This window comes from Colletes gigas, unplaced genomic scaffold (assembly GCF_013123115.1).
Source record: "Colletes gigas isolate AHSC1104 unplaced genomic scaffold, ASM1312311v1 Colletes_gigas_Sc00003, whole genome shotgun sequence".
NCBI lineage: Eukaryota > Metazoa > Arthropoda > Insecta > Hymenoptera > Colletidae > Colletes > Colletes gigas.
In genome coordinates, this window is record NW_025106632.1 from 6,313,695 (window position 1) to 6,332,553 (window position 18,859).

Genomic DNA, 18,859 nt, shown 5'->3' on the forward strand with positions numbered 1-18,859 from the left:
TAGAAATTCCAAGAATGTTCGAAAAGTTGTTCCTTAACCCCATAAAGTGAAAAAGAAGACACAAAAAAATGGTCCAATTTTCAAACCATAATTTCCAAGTGTACTGATATTTGCGGAAAATAACAATGTATGAATAATTTTTGTTGAAAATATTTAGTATATCTGTTGAGAAGATTAAAAGAACGTGAAAATGGAGGCTTCGAGCAAACGTAAATAATTACGCGGCAAACAACTTTCACGAATAAGAGGATTTGTCTACTTTCAAGTAAACGTGAAAATTGCAAAGGCCAACATCTATCTTCTAGTGAAAACGTTCCACGTACGAACATCATCATTTTATTCTTCCTCGTGTCATCGTTGCATCAACGTGTCGACATCGTACGATAAATAACAAACTGATAGCCAAAATTAAGCAAACACAGTGTTTACTGCATTCGAAAGTGGAACAATGTTTCTGAATTTTGCTAAAATTTGGTTTCAAATCGGTTCCAAAATAATTACGAGCCGTTGAAACTAGTGGTCATCTTAGAAAGTACTGAAATGCAAATTATGTCACCTTACTAACCGTTCTATTAATTACAATAGTAATCTGTTTCACATGTACGATTTTAGCGCGCCATTTTTAAATATTTTTAATTTGTCTCCAAATTATTTTCGTTCCCAATACGTAATGACAATGTTTCCCAAACAGGAATCTACTATACCAATTGTGAGCATTACGATTTACGATTGCAAGTGTCATTCGCTATATAAAATTAAGATCGACGACGATTGCGTAAATAGGTTATGTTACCTCGACGTGTTCGAAGTCTTTTTTTCTTGGAAACTGATATACAAATATACACAAAGAAGCCGTTATCGATGCGACGCTTTGTTTTGGCAATTGTTCCTCGAGTTTCTCGGCCGACGCACAACTGGATTAGCGTGAAATATCGGCGCGAGTCTGACTCCGGTATCGGATTTCGTTCGAGCGGTGCCTAAGGTTAAATATAATGATCCTTGGTCGTCGGAGAGACGCGAGTGAAATTATGAAAGCAGGCAAATCCCATTTACCGAACATTTATCATCCACTTCGATGTTTTCTATTGTTCTCGAAGATTACAGAACACTTTCAGCCAGGCCGTTGCTACGTTCTCGTTACAGAAGAATCGTCCTCTCGTTTTCACCGGCAGTCAGGCAAATACGAAGGTGAATGCTGATATAATGCACGATACCGCAGCCTGTGGTATGCCACACGAGAAAAGTGTCTTAACTATCCTCGGTTTGTAGTATACATACGTATGTATATACACTACTAAACAAAAGTACTCAATATTTCATATAATATGTTTTATTATTATATATGTTATTAATTAACCTGTGCAGGGTGTTCGACCAACCCTGGGAAAAATTTTAATGGGGGATTCTAGAGGCCAAAATAAGACGAAAATCAAGAATACCAATTTGCTGATGGAGGCTTCGTTAAAAAGTTATTAATGTTTAAAGTTTCGTTTGTACTGAATTTTTTTCTCGAAAACGCGCAAGATTTTGGGGGTATGTCTATTCATTAAAAATGATTGTAATTGACCACCGCAACCGAAAATAATTTTTCCAAAACGATTTGACATTTTTTCCCCCCGTCGAAAAATTTCACACCTTCTCGAATTTTTTTCTAGAAAGTGGGTAGGATTTCGGGGGTATGTGTAATGACCAAAAATGATTGTAACTAACCCCCGCAACTGAAAATAATTTTTCTAAAACGATTTGAAATTCTTTTTTTTCATCGAAAAATGCATCTAATTAGATTTTCGGTAAGGAATTTTTTTCTCGAAACTGCGTAGGATTTCGAGGGTATGTGTAATGACCAAAAATGATTGTAATTGACCCCCGCAACCGAAAATAATTTTTCCAGAACGATTTGAAATTTTTGGTTTTGATGGTAGCGATGTAATAAACAAATCTGATAAAACTAGAAAATGTTAATAAAAAACATGTTTTCCGGGCATTTATATTAAAGGAAAATGTACGGATATTTTAATAACCAATGTAAAATTGATTTGTCTATGGCAGCCTTATTCAAAGTGTAGTCTGCGGGTCCGCTGGCAATGGCGGATATAGGGGAGGGGCTATAAGGGCTTGAATCCCTCCTCTCATTAACCAATAGAATCTATTATCTGAATTTTAATCGCTTCAAACGATTTCTTTATTCGCTGACAAATGTCAATCTTCGAAACTTCTATACTTTTATTTTTATTTATAATTTCCCGAGATGGGAACTTTTTCTCAGCCCCCCTCCAACGGCTATAAGTTCTCGTAACTGTAGTCTTACAAATAAAATTTAAACTTCGTAATATTAACGAAGATACATAGGATACTATAAATATTTTTTTTTTTTAATTTAATATTACTATTAGAAGATAATTAAATGTCCTGTGCTTAAAATATCATTCTATGTATCAATGAAAGTAATTATCCAATTCCCACATGACTCCATCATTTTATGCAGAAGGCATTTTGTTATTTAATCCTGTTATATATTTTTTTATAATCAATTATTCTACAACTGTATATGCAACAAGTAGTGATGTACGATGAATCATTTTATTTAAGTTAGACTTGATATGTACGTTTCGAATATTGTAAATAATTCATACTAAATTCACTGTTACCAATATTGAGGAAATTGTATACTTAAAAAGTAGCAATATTCAGACGAAATGCAATATTTTAGTACGACTTTTGATCGCGACTATAGTTTGTTGCGTCTGCGGGCCCGGCGATTTGAAAACCGATTTTCTGCCATTTCCTCGATTTAAGCCCAGTTCACGGTTTGGCCGAGAGTGGTGTGCAGTGTATAACCTCGCCATGACGATACCTTAGACCGGTTCTACCAGATAAGTCTATAACTTGTACCGTGAAAGCAACTTAAAACACCTACGAATTATAAGATCCTACGATTCTCTAACCAGCGTGTTCCCGCACGATGAAAACCAAAATTCAAAAATAACACGCTCGCGTAGAATCGACAAAATCTCTGGACAAACTTGCGACCCGTCGTCGTTGACCCAATTGTTTTCAACTTTCGAGACGCGATCGGCCGCTACGAGAGAAAGAAAAATCTCTTTCTCGGAAACAATATGGCGCTGGAGCCTCTACTGTATTTACTTTGTTCCCTTCGAGAAGGGAACCTAGTTCGCGGTCTTTCCTCCGCTACGAGCGACCATTTTTTATAACTTTTTATACATGGTGTTCAGCCACCACTGGGAAAAATTTTAATGGGAGATTCTAGAGGTCAAAATACGACGAAAATCAAGAATACCAATTTGTTGATGGAGGCTTCGTACAAAACTTATTAACAATTAAATTCAAAAACATCAAATCGTTTTGGAAAAATTATTTTCGGTTGTGGGGGTCGATTACAATCATTTTTGGTGAATAGAGATATCCCCAAAATTCTACCCAGTTTCTAGAAAAAAATTCGAGAAGATGTGAAATTTTTTGAAGGAAAAAGAAAATTTCAAATCGTTTTGGAAAAATTATTTTCGGTTGCGGGGATCAATTAGGAACATTTTTGGTGAATAGACATACCCACAAATTCCTAACCATTTTCGAGAAAAAAATTCCACTCCAAAAATGTCACTCCAAAATTTCGAGCGTAACTTTAAAACGCCATAACTTCTGAACGGATTGACGGATTTTAATGTTTCAAAATGCAAATAACGCATATTTTAGTGAACAATATGTAGAAATTTCAAAAACATTCGAAAAGTTGTTCCTCGACCCCGCAAAAGTAAGAAAAACCACATAAAAATGGTCCAATTTTCGATCGACCATAACTCCTACAATAGTAGGTGTATCTCATTGAAATTTAATCTGGATATAGAGCTCATGGATACCAACAAAAAAGTACTAAACAACTTTTTCGTACAGCGTCAAACAAATTTATTAAAAATGAAAAACTAATTTTCAAGAAACATCGACAGGACCTAAATTTTTCGACGAAAAAAAAGATTTCAAATCGTCCTGAAAAAATTATTTCCAGCTGCGGGGGTCAATTACAATCATTTTTGGTGAATACACATACCCTCGAAATCCTACACACTTTCGAGAAAAAAATTCGAGAATGTGTGAAATTTTTCGCCAGAATTGAAAACTTTCAAATCATTCTGAAAAAATTATTTTCGGTTGCGGGGGTCAATTACAATAATTTTTGGTGAACAGATATATATACCCACGAAATCCTGCGCATTTTCGAGAAAAAAATTCAGTATGGGCGGAACTTTAAACGTTAATAACTTTTTAACGAAGCTTCTATTAACAAATTGATATTCTTGATTTTCGTCTTATTTTGGCCTCCAGAATCTCCCATTAAAATTTTTCCCTCGATCAACACGCTCACTGCCAGATCAAAATAATATTCAGCAAAAGTAAAATTTTGATTTTGGACCATTGCAAGCTACATAACCTAAAAATTGTTACTTAGTTTCGTAACTTTGCTAAAAGTCACAAATTCTATCCAAAATTTCGTCTCGACTTGAGAATTAATTTTCCTAGTATCAAGGTGATAAATCCTGTCACCCACATACGGGTGATTTGGCAGTCAAAGTGCTAAAACAAACTGTGAAAGGAGAGTCGACACCATACAAACATATTTTAAAAGAAACAAATAAAAATTACCATGTTTTTTCACAAAATGTAACAAACATACGTGTGTTTAAATGGATATCGTGAACGTGTTATTACGCACGTGCCTTCCTGAACAACACTTTTTCTCCGAAACCCTCGTATTATGGTTTCCGGTTAACAGAGATTTTAAGTGTGGGAGATGTAAGTGGGGATCGTCTCAAAATTACACGGTTTTTTTTATCCGGTGTTCATCAACACAAGTGACAAATATCAGGAATACGAAGAGACATCGATCGAAACAATGTTGTTATTGTATACGTTTTGCCGGGGTCATTAACTCCCAAGGTCATTTTGAGATCGCATTGCACTGGGTCAATGACTCGGTGTAAACATTAATCGCATCCTCTAACAACATTCTACTATTCCATGAGAACTGTTACCTAAATATCAATTTTTATTCATCCAAGGCTTCTAAATAATTCTTAAATATCTCTCGCGACGAACGTCTGGAAAAAGGAAGCCAAATAACGTGAATCTTTTCGACATCGAAATATAAAAGCGAAACGATCCGCACGAAGTACCATTATATAATACATAACGATTCGAAGGACTGCATCTCCACTTTGAATTACAGCGAATACGCGCAAAGAGATTAAAAGTACATTATGAAAGAGGATCAATAAAATTCAGTAACAAGGTGTATATATATATGGTGCAGTTTCCGGTGAATTAAAAAACGCTCGACTTATTTCTTTCTGGTTTTTGCAACGCGATATCTTTAACTGGAAAATACGCGTACCGAGAAACCGTTAATTGCTCGATCAATGCTTAACACACTTTGTATCGGCCAGAACGGTTGACGGAACGACATTGATTCGAGGAAAAAAGATAAAACGCCACCGCGAGAGATGTCGGGTTTTATTCAAAGATATTCGTTAGCCTGAAAACGCAAGCGTTCCGACGACTAACGGCAAAAAATTCGCGTCACGTGACAATCCACCCGGCTTACAATTGCATCGGGCCGAGAGTGTCCAACCGACGTGGAAGATGTACCTGCGATATATGCACTGGCTACGCTGAACCAAGCCCAGGAGTTGCATAATTGTCATTTTAAATGAAACTCTGCTACACAACTGGCTACATGTTTACCGATTATATAAGTCACCTCTGCGTGAACAATAAGAGAATGCGAGGAGCGTACCGGCTTGTTTTCAAAATGGTGCGAAAGATCTCTGGAAAAAAAAATTAGCATGAATCGCGAAACGTCAGATTTGAGAAAAACGCGACGCCTTACGGGGGCCAGCTAATTGCCCCGAGAGGTTATGAAACCGCGTAAACGATAAAAAAAAACGATGCGTGCACGAGCGACGGAAGGGAACGGGTGACCGTTCGTAAAAATAGTGTTTTGTAGGAACCGTTCGATTCGCTGTTACGGTCCCTGTGGAAACCTGTTACGAAGATAGAAATACGTGGTACACTTACCTTCTCCTTCGCTCTGCCCGCATGTTTTTGCACTGTTTTCGCGATCAACGCGCCCTTGCTTTCAGCCATTTTTCCTAAGCGTTGTTTAAAATCTGACGACCTCGAAATTGCTGCGCAAAACACTAAAATCAACTTCGTGTTCCGACCGACTTTTGCCTTCCCTGCAGACCCGAACCACGGACAAAACGCACGAACGGAAGCGCGGAGAAACACTGAAGACTGAACACCGAACGCGAAATTTCACACCGAGGCTGGGTTATCGGGTTTACGGAAGCCGACGCGTAGCGGCAGCACCGTCCACGACGCGGAACTGTTGGTATAACAGAATAAAAAGGTCACCTCTCGACGAGCAGAAAAACAAAATTATCATCAAAACAAACAGACCCGAACATAAATAATTGATTAACGACTGTCGTGCCAGCTTCTTGTATCTCAAAATGTCGATGGTCAAATCACAGCGTTCAAGAATAGCTTGGAACCGTCATTTACAATTTTACATTAATTCGTTGTAAAGAATATTGCAACGTTCAATATTTAAGGAATAATGTTTTTAGGTACACTTGGACAGTTTATTATGTAAAATATTAGCGAGAAATTTTCGTTTGTGACAAATTTATTGTAAATTAAGCAAATTATATACAGGGTGTTCGACCACCCCTGGGAAAAATTTTAATGGGGTATTCTAGAGGCCAAAATACGACGAAATTTGTTGATGGAGGCTTCGTTACAAAGTTATTCACGTTTAAAGTTCCAACCGTACTGAATTTTTTTCTCGAAAATGAGCAGGATTTCGGGGGTATGTGTATTCACCAAAAATAATTGTAATTGACCCCCTCAACCGAAAATAATTTTTTTAGAACGATTTGAAAAAATTTTTGTTGTCGAAAAATTTCTGCACCAACCCAATTTTTTTTCTCGAAAGTGAGTAGGATTTTGAAGGTATGTGTATCCACCAAAAATGATTGTAATTGACCCTCGAAACCGAAAATAATTTTTTTAGAACGATTTGAAATAATTTTTGTTGTCAAAAAATTTCTGCACCAATCCGATTTTTTTTCTCGAAAGTGAGTAGGATTTTGAAGGTATGTGTATTCACCAAAAATGATTATAATTTACTACCACAACCGAAAATAATTTTTCCAGAATGATTTGAAACATTTTTTTTGTCGAAAAATTTCACACCTTCTCGAATTTTTTTTTATTAAATGGACAGGATTTCGGGGATATATCTATTTAACAAAATTGATTATAATTGAGGTCTGTAACCTAAAATAATTTTTCCAGAACGATTTGAAAAATTTTTTTTTGTCGAAAAATTTCACACCTTCTTGAATTTTTTTTTAGAAAGTGGACAGGATTTCGGGGGTATGTCTATTGACCAAAATTGATTATAATTGAGCCCTGTAACCTAAAATAATTTTTCCAGAACGATTTAAAATTTTTCAATTTAATTGTTAATAACTTTTTAACTAAGCCTCCATCAACAAATTGATATTCTTGATTTTCGTCTTATTTTGGCCTCTAGAACCTTCCACTAAAATTTGTCCCAGAGGTGGCCGAGTATCCTGTATGTAAAGTGAAAATAGTATACTAAATAGCTTAAATATAAAAAAAGTGAGGTTAATAATCGCTACAATGCAATTTTTGATTTGTAAATGGTTTTATTAATAAATTATTTTTTCTTATTTTGTGATGAGGATTGCTCGAAATAAACAAACGTTATGATAAAAATCCATTTCAACAACGGAACAGACGGACAATACGCAGACGTAATATACCTGATAATAGAAGGTGTTAGATTACGTAAATGGCTATCCAAAGTTGCAATTGACAAAAGTGTGTTGTCGCGGTACGCGCGGAATGTTCAATTATTTATAATTTAATTCTTTTAATTATAATTTAATTTCTTTATTTATAATTTAACTTTTAATACGACATCCGCGCGGACCGCAATTAGAAATTGCAGATTGGAAATTTACAGATTTTTGGACCTGTACATGTCATATACTCATTGTACCTAATATAAATTTGCTTTAGTCTTGGAAAAATTGGATAAGGCCATAACCAAACTGGCGACAAAGAGGCGCCAGATCCTCGACTCTACCATAATTTTATTTATTTTTTTTTTTTTTTTTTCTTATAAAACCGATCCTCTCTTGCACTCTCACACGCTATTTTCACTCCCATCCATTCTCACGATCACGTAGTTAATTGGTAGTCCGTCCGGTAATCCATTTTGCCACAGTCTCACCATTAACTACATCGTCTGATCCACCTTTTTATTTTTTTTTTTCTTTTTTGCCCCTATTTCTCGAGTTTTTGTCTTTCCTCTACAACCTAAAACTTTGCGTTTCTGACTTTTTTTTTTTTTTTTTAAATACGATTTCAAAAGTGCGAAAGCGCAAATGTAAATATTTTTTTCCCTTCTTTTTTTTTTAAATCATAATAGTAATTTAATATTAATAATATTAATGATCAATTACCAATTAACTTCGCACTTTAATTTATCACGAGATGTGTCAGCGCTATGGTAACTTCAGAGACAGAAATTAAAGGTAATCATGGATTTACAAGCAATTTGAAATTTTGATTTTGTTTTAATATTATGTTACAAACACCTAGTCTTGTAGTGTATGAACAAAACTACCCAATAAGTAATTCTATTGTTATTGTAAAAAACTGTATGATTTAGTGATATAAAAACATTTAATTATTATAGCTAAATGTCTGTAATTTGAAACGGGAAGATATTACAATAATATTAATAATATGATGAATTTGTTATAGCGGAGCATAACATGTTAGCACATGGAATGCCCGAAAGTAAATAACAATAATCTTAACAGCCATGTACCGTACAGCTTATTGCCAATGTACACAGGACATCCGGAACTTAAAATTTACTAGACATTACGAGTTAGGATACCACAATGGAAATTGTGTGTTCTTATATTATTTTACAGTTTCTTCCAAGATTTGTTATTTCTTAAAAGACCGAAAGTATTTAACTTATATCGAAACAATATAACTGAAAATATTACGATACCTTTTCACGAGCTTTGACAGATTTGTTTTTAATCGATATCAACGATACATTTCGATAACTATTATTCTAAGAAACGAAATATACATACTTGATTTTTTTTTTCTTTATTATTTCTTCGTTCTTATGATGTAATTTATATCTCAATACGACGTTCACAGATATAAGCTCAATGTACGAGCAAACATACATTTATCTCTTTATTTTCTGTCCCAAAAATCACAGAGGCGTGATGCACCCCAATGTATGGTGTAAACCTGTACAAAAGTTGTTCCTCGTGTACTCTAGACTTATTCATAGTACAATAATAATGTATTTAAAATGTAACTTATGTAACCTTAGTACTGATTAACGATGGCTGCATTCCAGCGTGACCAGCCTTTGGCCGACTGGAGCTAACAGACAAATATGCTCCTTTCAAGTGTAAAACTCCACCGCCGCCTTCCTCGAGTCCTTCAAAATCTGATCTTTCGCCCACTATGCAACACCACTAATATTCTAACTATATACTCTATATAAAATATCGTTAGTATAACTAAAACGTGCTGTGCCCAGCTGGAATGCAGCCCTATTTCATGCCATCATTATCCATTTTTCGTATTCATTCATATTCCTCTTCTCCGTAATGGTAAATCGTTTGTTGTTCCACAGACAATTTGTCAGTCAATGATTTACTGATAAATTCACACAATTAACTGTAGTCTGTCATTGGTCGGTCAATTAGTTTGATTCCCAGGTGTTCACTCGGCGTCTCAATTATTGTTATTATTTATATGAATTTTACACTCATTCAACAGTATCAGAAACCTGTTCTCAATGGTTCTAGTTCCCTGACTCTCCGTCTTCATGTTTTCTCTTTTTGCCTCGAGCTGGAGACGATTCTATACAATGCGTAAAACAACACGTAATAAAATTTATTATACATTTTTTTAAAACGACATTCAATTCTCCGTGTAACGAACAAAACTATTCGCTTTGATTAAAAATTATAAATAAATCGATAAGCAAGATATTTACCTTCTTCCTCGTCTTGCTCATCATCCTCGCCATCATCGTCATCTTCCTCTTCCTCTTCTTCGCATAAGAAATCATCTTCGTCGCTATCATCCTGTAACACATCGATCGAACAAACACCGATTAGAATTTATAAAAATTAACTACGTTTATGGTTGATTTCTGCAAGCAGGGATTATGTTAAATTTTAAATGTTAACTATGGTTGGAAATATTACATTCTATGCATCGTGACATGATAAGCGACTAACCTCTAAGTCACCCTTGTAGACAGCTTCTAATCCTACACCACCTTCGTCAAAATCCTCATCGTCCTCCTCGTCTGAAACTAAAAGATTACACCTACGATTAAGATTTGCTGAGCGTTATAGATTCAGATCAGATCAAATGTCTGGCAAGATCTTTTAACTTTGTTACGTTTGTAACTTTGCTAACCTTCTTCGCTATCCTCTTCGTTAGCATCTCCATCTGCATCTTCATTTCCATTTACTTCATCGTCTTCTCCTTCTGTATCCTCTGCTTCGCGATCCTCCATGTCGAATCTATCGTATAACAGAATTCATACTTTAAAACTTTATCACAATTTTAAATTACATTGAATGTACGTACCCATCGAGATATCGAAGACTGGGAATAAGACTAAACACTTTCTCTCTATAACTATCCAAGTTTGTAACCTCATTGTTGAAGAAATCAAGATTCTTCAAGTTCTTAAACTCTTTCTATAAATCAAAATGATATTTTAAACATTTACAGAAATTCTATAAAGTACTTCGGATTTGAAATGTCAGAACTTACTAAAGGTTGAAGCGTTTCGAAATCTTTGATCTTATTGCCACTAAGATTAAGATTAATTAACTTGGGACTTGTATGGAGAAGATTTAAACCGCCAGAAATTCTGTTGTCGCTCAGTTCCAACTACACCGGACAAAGATTATTTACATTTAATACATTCGTTTAGGATATATATCATTGTTTTAATATCATCCATAGAATGTTGCCGGTATCTCACCTTTTTGAGACTTGGCAATTTTGGAAAGCCTTTTAGACTGGTAAGTCCCACGTTAATAAGACTTAATGTTTCTAAAGCAGCAAATTCGTCTGTCAGACCTATGATATACGTGCTTCGACAATTGTCAAGGACAAGTTCTTTAATCTGAAATGGAACAACAATTTACATATAAACGATATGATACTTTATCGAGCTTTGAATAACATTTCTCTGAATGTTACTTTCCGCCTGAAAGAATTAAAATACATTTTTTGGGTAAAATCGAAGACCACGTTTTTCGAAATTAAAGATAGTCTCAATCTTTAAGATTTGCCAATTGGATCGAGCACTTGGGTAGGTTTTTGCGTTTCGATTACGTTTGTAAACGTGGGTATGGTGCGCGATGTGGGCATAAAAACTGCGTTTGAAAAAAGTCGGGCGATAGACGCTGAAATTCAAACGAACGATAAGCTTTCGCGGGAGATGGGCTATTTTATTGATCGGAGAAAGAGAAAGGTGAAGAGAGAGGGGAGATAGAAAGGAAACAGGAGAAACAGGGGAGAGAAGTGCGACGGGGGTTCCCGGGATACAGGGGGGATGATAGTAGCGGAGTGTACGACGCGTCTTGTTTAGCGGCATCAGAAAAGCCGGTAAACGATAAGTACATACTGCCTGCGGCACGCGACAGTAACGAATCTGGAATAATTTTAGGCCCCCGCGTTACCCAAATATTATTTTTATTAATACAAAACGACTCTTTCAGCATATGCGTGTTATTCGCTTGTTTCAACCGCCGACGTGGTTAAAAATTATTTTTAATGGTGAAACGAATTTGACCAAAATATTAACTAACATTGCTCTCGTTAAGAATGGTATAATTTGAACGGACGACAAATATATTTCTAGTTCGAAGAACTGGCGCTACAGTCAGCGCGTTAATCGTCTGAAAAAAAATGTAATTTATTCGATTAACGTGCGAGCGTACGGATCGATGCTTTATTAAAAGAAAATTACGGAGGCGGAACGGTATAAAATCGAATACACTGTTGCGTGGCGGACTTTAGCGACGGACGAGGTGCTTTCATGCTGGGCTTTCCGAGTCGTCGCATGTCCTTATCTTAGATTCATTGCCCGACATTCCGACCGACCGGCTGATTGGCTGCGCCGTGCGTTGCACTGATCGTAGTGGAAGCATTTTACGAGTGTCCGTGGTTTATAGGAGCGGATCAATGAGAACCACGAAACGAATAAATGACGATGTTTCGTCGCTAAATGAGTTTAAGGGGAGCGTTGAATTTGGATTTGGGTACGTGGCAAATAATTGTTGCCAGATCAAAATAATTCAATTTCTGCGAAATGGAATGGAAAATACCAACGTAGAGAAGATGCCAGAAAAATATCGTATTTAAAAAAAATCTGAACGAGACTGTAATTTCTCTGTATTACTATATCTCGATGATAAAATAGACTTGATCGATTAAAAGACGGGTATCGTATAAAAAAAAAAAATTGAAAAAAAAATTTCACTCTGCTTCGTGGTCTACAAAGTAGTAACTACAGCACTGTCGAATGAACCGCATCGCAACGCCGGTGGTTAGGTGCTAACACCCACGCATATGCGTTCTATATTAATAATATTAAAATTAGTCGATATCGTGGCGTCGAATATTCACCGATCATTATGACAAAATTTATCGCATAGTGTAAGCGCGCGAGGGATTGTTATTTGGGATCTCTTATTACTCTGAAACGTACTCGTGTCAGTTGGTGACAGAGTGGACTCGTCCAAGATGGCCGCACAGTGATCAGTAACACGCCATGAATCGAGATCGTAGATTGAACACACAACAAACTTAACGCGCGGTCCCGCTCGCCATTATTCGCGTACGTTGGAAACGATCGGGGATAGTTTCGAACACGGGGTGTTCGGCCAGGCGTATGGGGAAATATAATCGTGGGACGGAGAAATATTCTCGCGCGCAACCCGGAAAATAATGGCGACGTCCACTCGCACGCGCATCTCGGCGTAGCACCTCATGGCATGCACAGCTCTTCCCGCTGATAATTGATTTACATAATATACCTTTACCATGTGTAAACAAAATCAACGAAATCCACGTAATTTAACACGGTTTCGAAACGAGAATTCATTGCCACGGTAATCTCGCGATTTAATTCTCACCAGGTATTAAAATAAAAATATTTATCGTACGACGATTTCTAAGTAGCACAAAACACGTTTAACTGATCGTGGTTTCTTTGAACTCGGATTTCGAGCCATTACCAATTTTTTCGGATATTTATACGCGAATTGTTTTTTATCACGGAGCACACGTTTCGTCGGGTAAAGAAAATAAAATAAATTATTTCACAGGAAAATACGATGTATCGTAAAGTGCAATGTTTAGATCCGAGTTTCTATTTGACCTTGACGGATTCTACATTTTTCGATCGACGAAAATCGCGGTCGAACGATTGTTATACTCTGACATAATACTTCGTATGCAAGTGACCGTAACTTGTCCGTAGATGCATATGGGGTTACATATGTTTCAAAACTCGTTCGAACGGGGCACCATCTTGTCAAAGCCTCTTTACACTTTGCTATCGCGTTTGCGGGAAAAGCAACAAACAAGCATCGGGAACGATATCGTAACATATTGCGAATAATTAATTTTCTGAATCTCTTTAGCGGACGATTTAGAAAGATGCGACTACTTTTGTAGTAGAAACACGTACGATGCACGGCAGTTTTAAAAAAAGAGGCTCCTAGAGACAGCCACGCCACGCTATAATTTGATCACACGACTTGCGTATAACACGGTATTTCAAATAAGAAACTATCGTATTTAAAATTACCCTATTTTTCCGCGACACGATCACATATATTCACCAGTTACACATCTGAAAATTTTAGCACATGTTTTGAAAAATAAACTTTCTTTCGCAGCGAATATCTAACAAAGCAAAGTCAACAATTGGTGTATTTTAATTACCGTTTCGACCGGAGCAGGCAAAATACACGAGAGATTTGTAACATATGGTAATAATTATATTTTTTACACGAAAATATTAATTAAAGTAAACCAGAAGAGTACGTTTTCGAGTCACATGGCTTGGAAATTTTCCAAGAAACAATTTAGTACGAAGTTATCTCGTGTATGTTTTTAAAGATCGATTAATTAACAGAACGGCGATCAAGGCAAATCACATTACGGAAATTAAAGCAAGCTTATTGTTCGGTCGAACGCCCGTATAAATATAAATTTCTCGTGCACCTTTTCTTTTTTTTTTTTTTTTGCGCGAACGAGGGAACATGTATGTATATATATATGAAAAAATCAGCCATTGTAAGAACAGAGTAATGTCTCCATTGATTAAACACGTTTTACTTTCTATGCCAACGACGCTGATTCTGCGATGTATTACATCACGAACCAGCAGGGCATAACATATACATACAATACCATACGTTTCGTTTCGAATAAAATAATAAATTAAAATTTTAGCGCACGTAACTTTCGAGTCGCACGGTGCTTTCTTCTCGAGCATAATAAACGCGTTCGCGAGGAGAGTCGAGCGTAAAAGCCTCGCAGCAAAAACTTTTGGAAAACTTCTGCTTTCCAGCCGACTGACCCAGTCGGGAGTTTTTTTTTTTTTCGAATTTTTCGTCGGCGAGAGACTCCGCGGCGGTCGCGAAGCGTGGGCAAAGAAAATAAAAAAATAAAAACGCGAGAAAATGCGTCGCGGCGGTGTACGAGGTGGTGAAAAACCCAAGGGGACGAGGCGTTCAACCGAACCACGCCATGCCTGTTACTCTCGTGGCAGGCGTAGCATCTCGTGTCGGCGCCGTGAATACGTCGGTTCTTGTTCCGATAAATCGTCGGGGCCACGCGGTCGCCGTCAAGAAATCCGAGTTTCCCGTGCGTCCTCGAGGAGCCAGTGGCGTGCCGCAGAGCGAATGCGTGGTGTCGGTGTCGCGCGAGGTAACACGATTCACTCCGCACCCGCTCTGGTCGCCGTGTACACGATAGAACACCAACCACGCAACAACCCGCGTTTCGTCCCGTGATCGTGGAAAGCAACGTAATAAAATATAGTGGGGTTTCGGCTTACTTCGCCGGGGATTCTTCCCCGTTTCTCGAGATATATCCGCTTCTCCATGGCCGGCAGACCCGTTTCCAACTCCGTACACAGATCACTGCACCTTCCTGCGTCGCAACAACTAGTCGCAACCTTGCTTTCAAACCGGGAATATGACGGACGGACCACGGTCGGTCACCAGTCGCACAGAGCCACCACCGTACCGAGGAGCCAACCCAACGGCGGTTCGATTCTGACCTAGGCCCTATGCTCTCTACGCTCGACTCACCGGACTGACGGGGCCCCCACACAATAACAACCCACTAGGCGGGAAACGAAACACATGTCTGCCACTACGTTCGAAGCGACCAATCATGTCCCCCTGTTCGCTCGCGGCATCGATCGACGCGCCACCTAGCCGTGCCTCCGTCAACCACGTTTCAGCGCGCCTAAATTCATTTACGTCCAGTTAGCGATCGGAACGGTAAATTTTTGTTAATACAACGATCGCGATCGCGCGTGTTTAAACGGCGCTCGTTTTGCCACGCGATACCGGCGTTACATTTACCGTGAAACGACCCGGAAATTATTTCGGATTCGCTTTAACGATGGAAGGATTCGATAGTTTGCACCCATTACCGCAATCGTTTCGAAGCTTCCGGCGCTCGTGTTAGACTAGGAGACTTCTTCCACCTACTTTATTTTACGTAACACCGTCTAAGGAACTCCGGCGTAATTCGCACGAGCTACTGACAATTTGACAGACAAAATTAGAGGCCCGACGCTTATTTCGACTGTTCGTTGCTGTTAAACATTCGCCTGCGCGAGATATCGAAATTTCTATCGAGTTTCAGGTTATCGATGCCATGAGATTGTCGAGACGAAAACTGAGGAGTCATTTTACTTTTCGTGGCTTCGATGATTTAATACTTTATTGCTGTTCCCGTCGGTGGAACGAAGTTAACTGTATCGAAATGCAAGTTGTTAATAATGTTCTGTGCCAATATCAACGTATCAGATTCCAATGTTAATGAAGTTCAGGGTTTACACGAAATATTAAAATAATATTAAGTTTGTAGTATTTCCATTTTGTACATAATATACTTACATTTCTGTCATCTGTGACGTTCGGTATTATTAGTGTTGTTATATTTACGGTACATGTTTTTTAATAATTTATTGTTGCTCCATCGACAAGAAAAGTTCAGAATATTGAAATGCTTGTTAATTGTGTGTTGATATTATCATATCAGATTCTAATTTTTATAAAGTTCAGGGTTTATATCAAAATGTAAAAATAAAAATAAGTTTACAATATTTCCATTTTACGATCTACACAATTTATTGTGTTGTATGGCATTATTTTTCCATTGAAAAAAGAACTTAACAATACTAAAATTTAAATTATTAATACTGTTGTGTGCCAATATTAACAACATACAAAAATAAAATTAAGTTTATAATATTTCTAATTTTCGATTTACAAAATTTTCATTTTTGTCATTTGATTTTATACGTAATGTGTGGTATTATTATACATATACATAGGATACATATTATTTAATATTTTATCAGTATACAAATATTTATTCATAATGTTTCTTACAAAAAATTTAGATATCTTCTATAATCAATTTTTCAAGTCAGGCTGGTTAATCCGTATTTGAATAGGATTAGATACTCGTCAAATTCCTCTAGAAACATAATTAAACGAATTAAAATTATTTTCATTGATAAACGATCAATTTCAAAAACGTTTGCTGCAGATACGCTAGAATATAAAATAAAATTCGCATAAAAAGAAAAAAAACAAATTAAACAAATTAAAATTATTTTCATTGATAAATAATCAGCAAATAATTTCAAAAATAAAGTTTGCTGCAGATACGATCGAATGTAAAATAAAATTCGCACGAAAAAAAAAAAATAAATTAAACGAATTAAAATTATTTTCATTGAGAAATAATTAGCAATAATTTCAAAAACAAGGTTTGCTGCAGATGCAATCGAATGTAAAATAAAATGTGCATAAAAAAAAATTGAACGAATTAAAATTATTTTCATTGATGAATGATCAGTAAATAATTTCGTTAAACGATGTTTGCTCGTGGATAGGTTCGAGTATAATATTTTTGGCGAAGCCGCGATACGTCTGTGCCGGGTGTACGAGTGATCCGCCCCTGCAGGTGTAAAATCCGTGAAGGGTTGAGATCAATATGCGCTCATTGATTGCACTGTAGGTGCGCTGCGTCGGCCCCGTCGGGTTTGTCTTCCTCGTAGCGCTAAACACCGAGCATGCACCATACATACCTACTTTACCTGACTGGCTGGCCGCGTCCGAGTACCTTTCACCGGCTTCTGCACAACTAAGTCACGAGACTAGGATGGCACGTAGTACGCAATGTCCTTTCCGCAGATAAAGTCCTCCGGTTAGAAAAGTTTCGCGATAAGCGGACAGAACTCGGTAATCTTTAAACTACCTGTTCCATCGATCTCTCTATATGTATAGAAGGTACTAAAAATACTGACGGTTATCAAATACGTGCATCGAACTTCGCACGTTAACGAGCTACATTAACAAACATCGACAATACTCGCTCCTCCAGCAGTCGTTTTTAATTTAATTTGACGCTAATTACATATATTTTGTTTAAGTTTACTACATACACAGGTGATAAAATTATATTGCAATTTTATGTTACACGTACTAGAACTTCCATAAATTACACGTCAGCATGCATGTACATGTATGTGTCTTACAACTAGTATTATGCATGGTTGTACATTTCGAATAACGTAGCATTGTTAATTAACCGTAATATGTTTTATAAACTGTCTTCTATAATGTCGTATTTTCATTAAAATACTACTTATATTTGATGTGACCTCTTGTTATTTATACATACGCGTAAGAGGTGTCCCACAATGGCGTTGAAGACGATTCTAATTCACCGACGATTATACATATGTGCGATATCGATCATGCATTATGCATATCTTGCACGTAACGTTAGAATCGAATTTTCTAGAGAGTTGTAACGACATTATCGTCGTGAGAGTCGTCTAAATAGAGAAATAACGTCCGATTCGTTCGTTATTTCAAACTCTTTAATGGAATACGTTGCACGAACGTACCGTGATTATCAGTGCATTCTCTGCTCGTAAATGGAAATAGTTAAATTTATTACCGTTATGTGCTTCGCCGACTTCCTTCGGTATAACAGAAATTAGAGAACTACTTTAATAAGAATCGTAATTTACTCATATCGATTGTACACATATCGTGGTGTACATTACACGGCCAATCAAATTACTAGTTATAAATAAACATGGCTGTCTTTCTTTAGTCTGTCTTTGTCCTCTGCGCAGTGTCAAGAGCATATTGAATATAACATGTACCTCTTCATAGATTACAATTTCTTAGTCTATTTACTCGGACAACATATTATTTACACGATCAACGTAAATAACGACGAAGATAAAATGTATAATTGTGTAATACGATACGCATCGATATGTCGATTTAAACAATCGATTTGAGAAAAAAAAGATGTAAGACTTGGACGTTGGTAGGTGTCCCAAAAAGAGTTGAACCACACTGAACACACATTTATTACGGAAGAAAAAAATATAATATGTGTA

The 18,859-nt window shown here is 36.8% G+C and overlaps 2 protein-coding genes across 2 annotated transcripts in view; both read right to left on the bottom strand.

Annotated features, from left to right (window-relative positions):
* Nucleotides 1-6,286, bottom strand: part of LOC122404474 (amphiphysin) — a 59,412-nt gene extending 53,126 nt beyond the window's left edge. Inside the window, exon 1 of the mRNA XM_043408440.1 lies at nt 6,088-6,286. Coding sequence (XP_043264375.1) covers nt 6,088-6,156 — 69 coding nt within the window. The 5' untranslated portion in view covers nt 6,157-6,286. The remainder of the gene's footprint in view (nt 1-6,087) is intronic.
* A 2,239-nt stretch (nt 6,287-8,525) lies between these two features.
* LOC122404695 (acidic leucine-rich nuclear phosphoprotein 32 family member A) lies at nt 8,526-15,534 on the bottom strand. The gene is made up of 8 exons (XM_043408887.1): nt 15,251-15,534; nt 11,156-11,299; nt 10,942-11,061; nt 10,753-10,865; nt 10,579-10,685; nt 10,395-10,471; nt 10,148-10,238; nt 8,526-10,011 (listed from the first exon to the last, which is right to left on the bottom strand). The coding sequence occupies exons 1-8, from the start codon at nt 15,296-15,298 to the stop codon at nt 9,953-9,955; spliced, it is 759 nt and encodes a 252-aa protein (XP_043264822.1). The 5' UTR covers nt 15,299-15,534; the 3' UTR covers nt 8,526-9,952.
* Between the last annotated feature and the right edge of the window lie 3,325 nt (nt 15,535-18,859).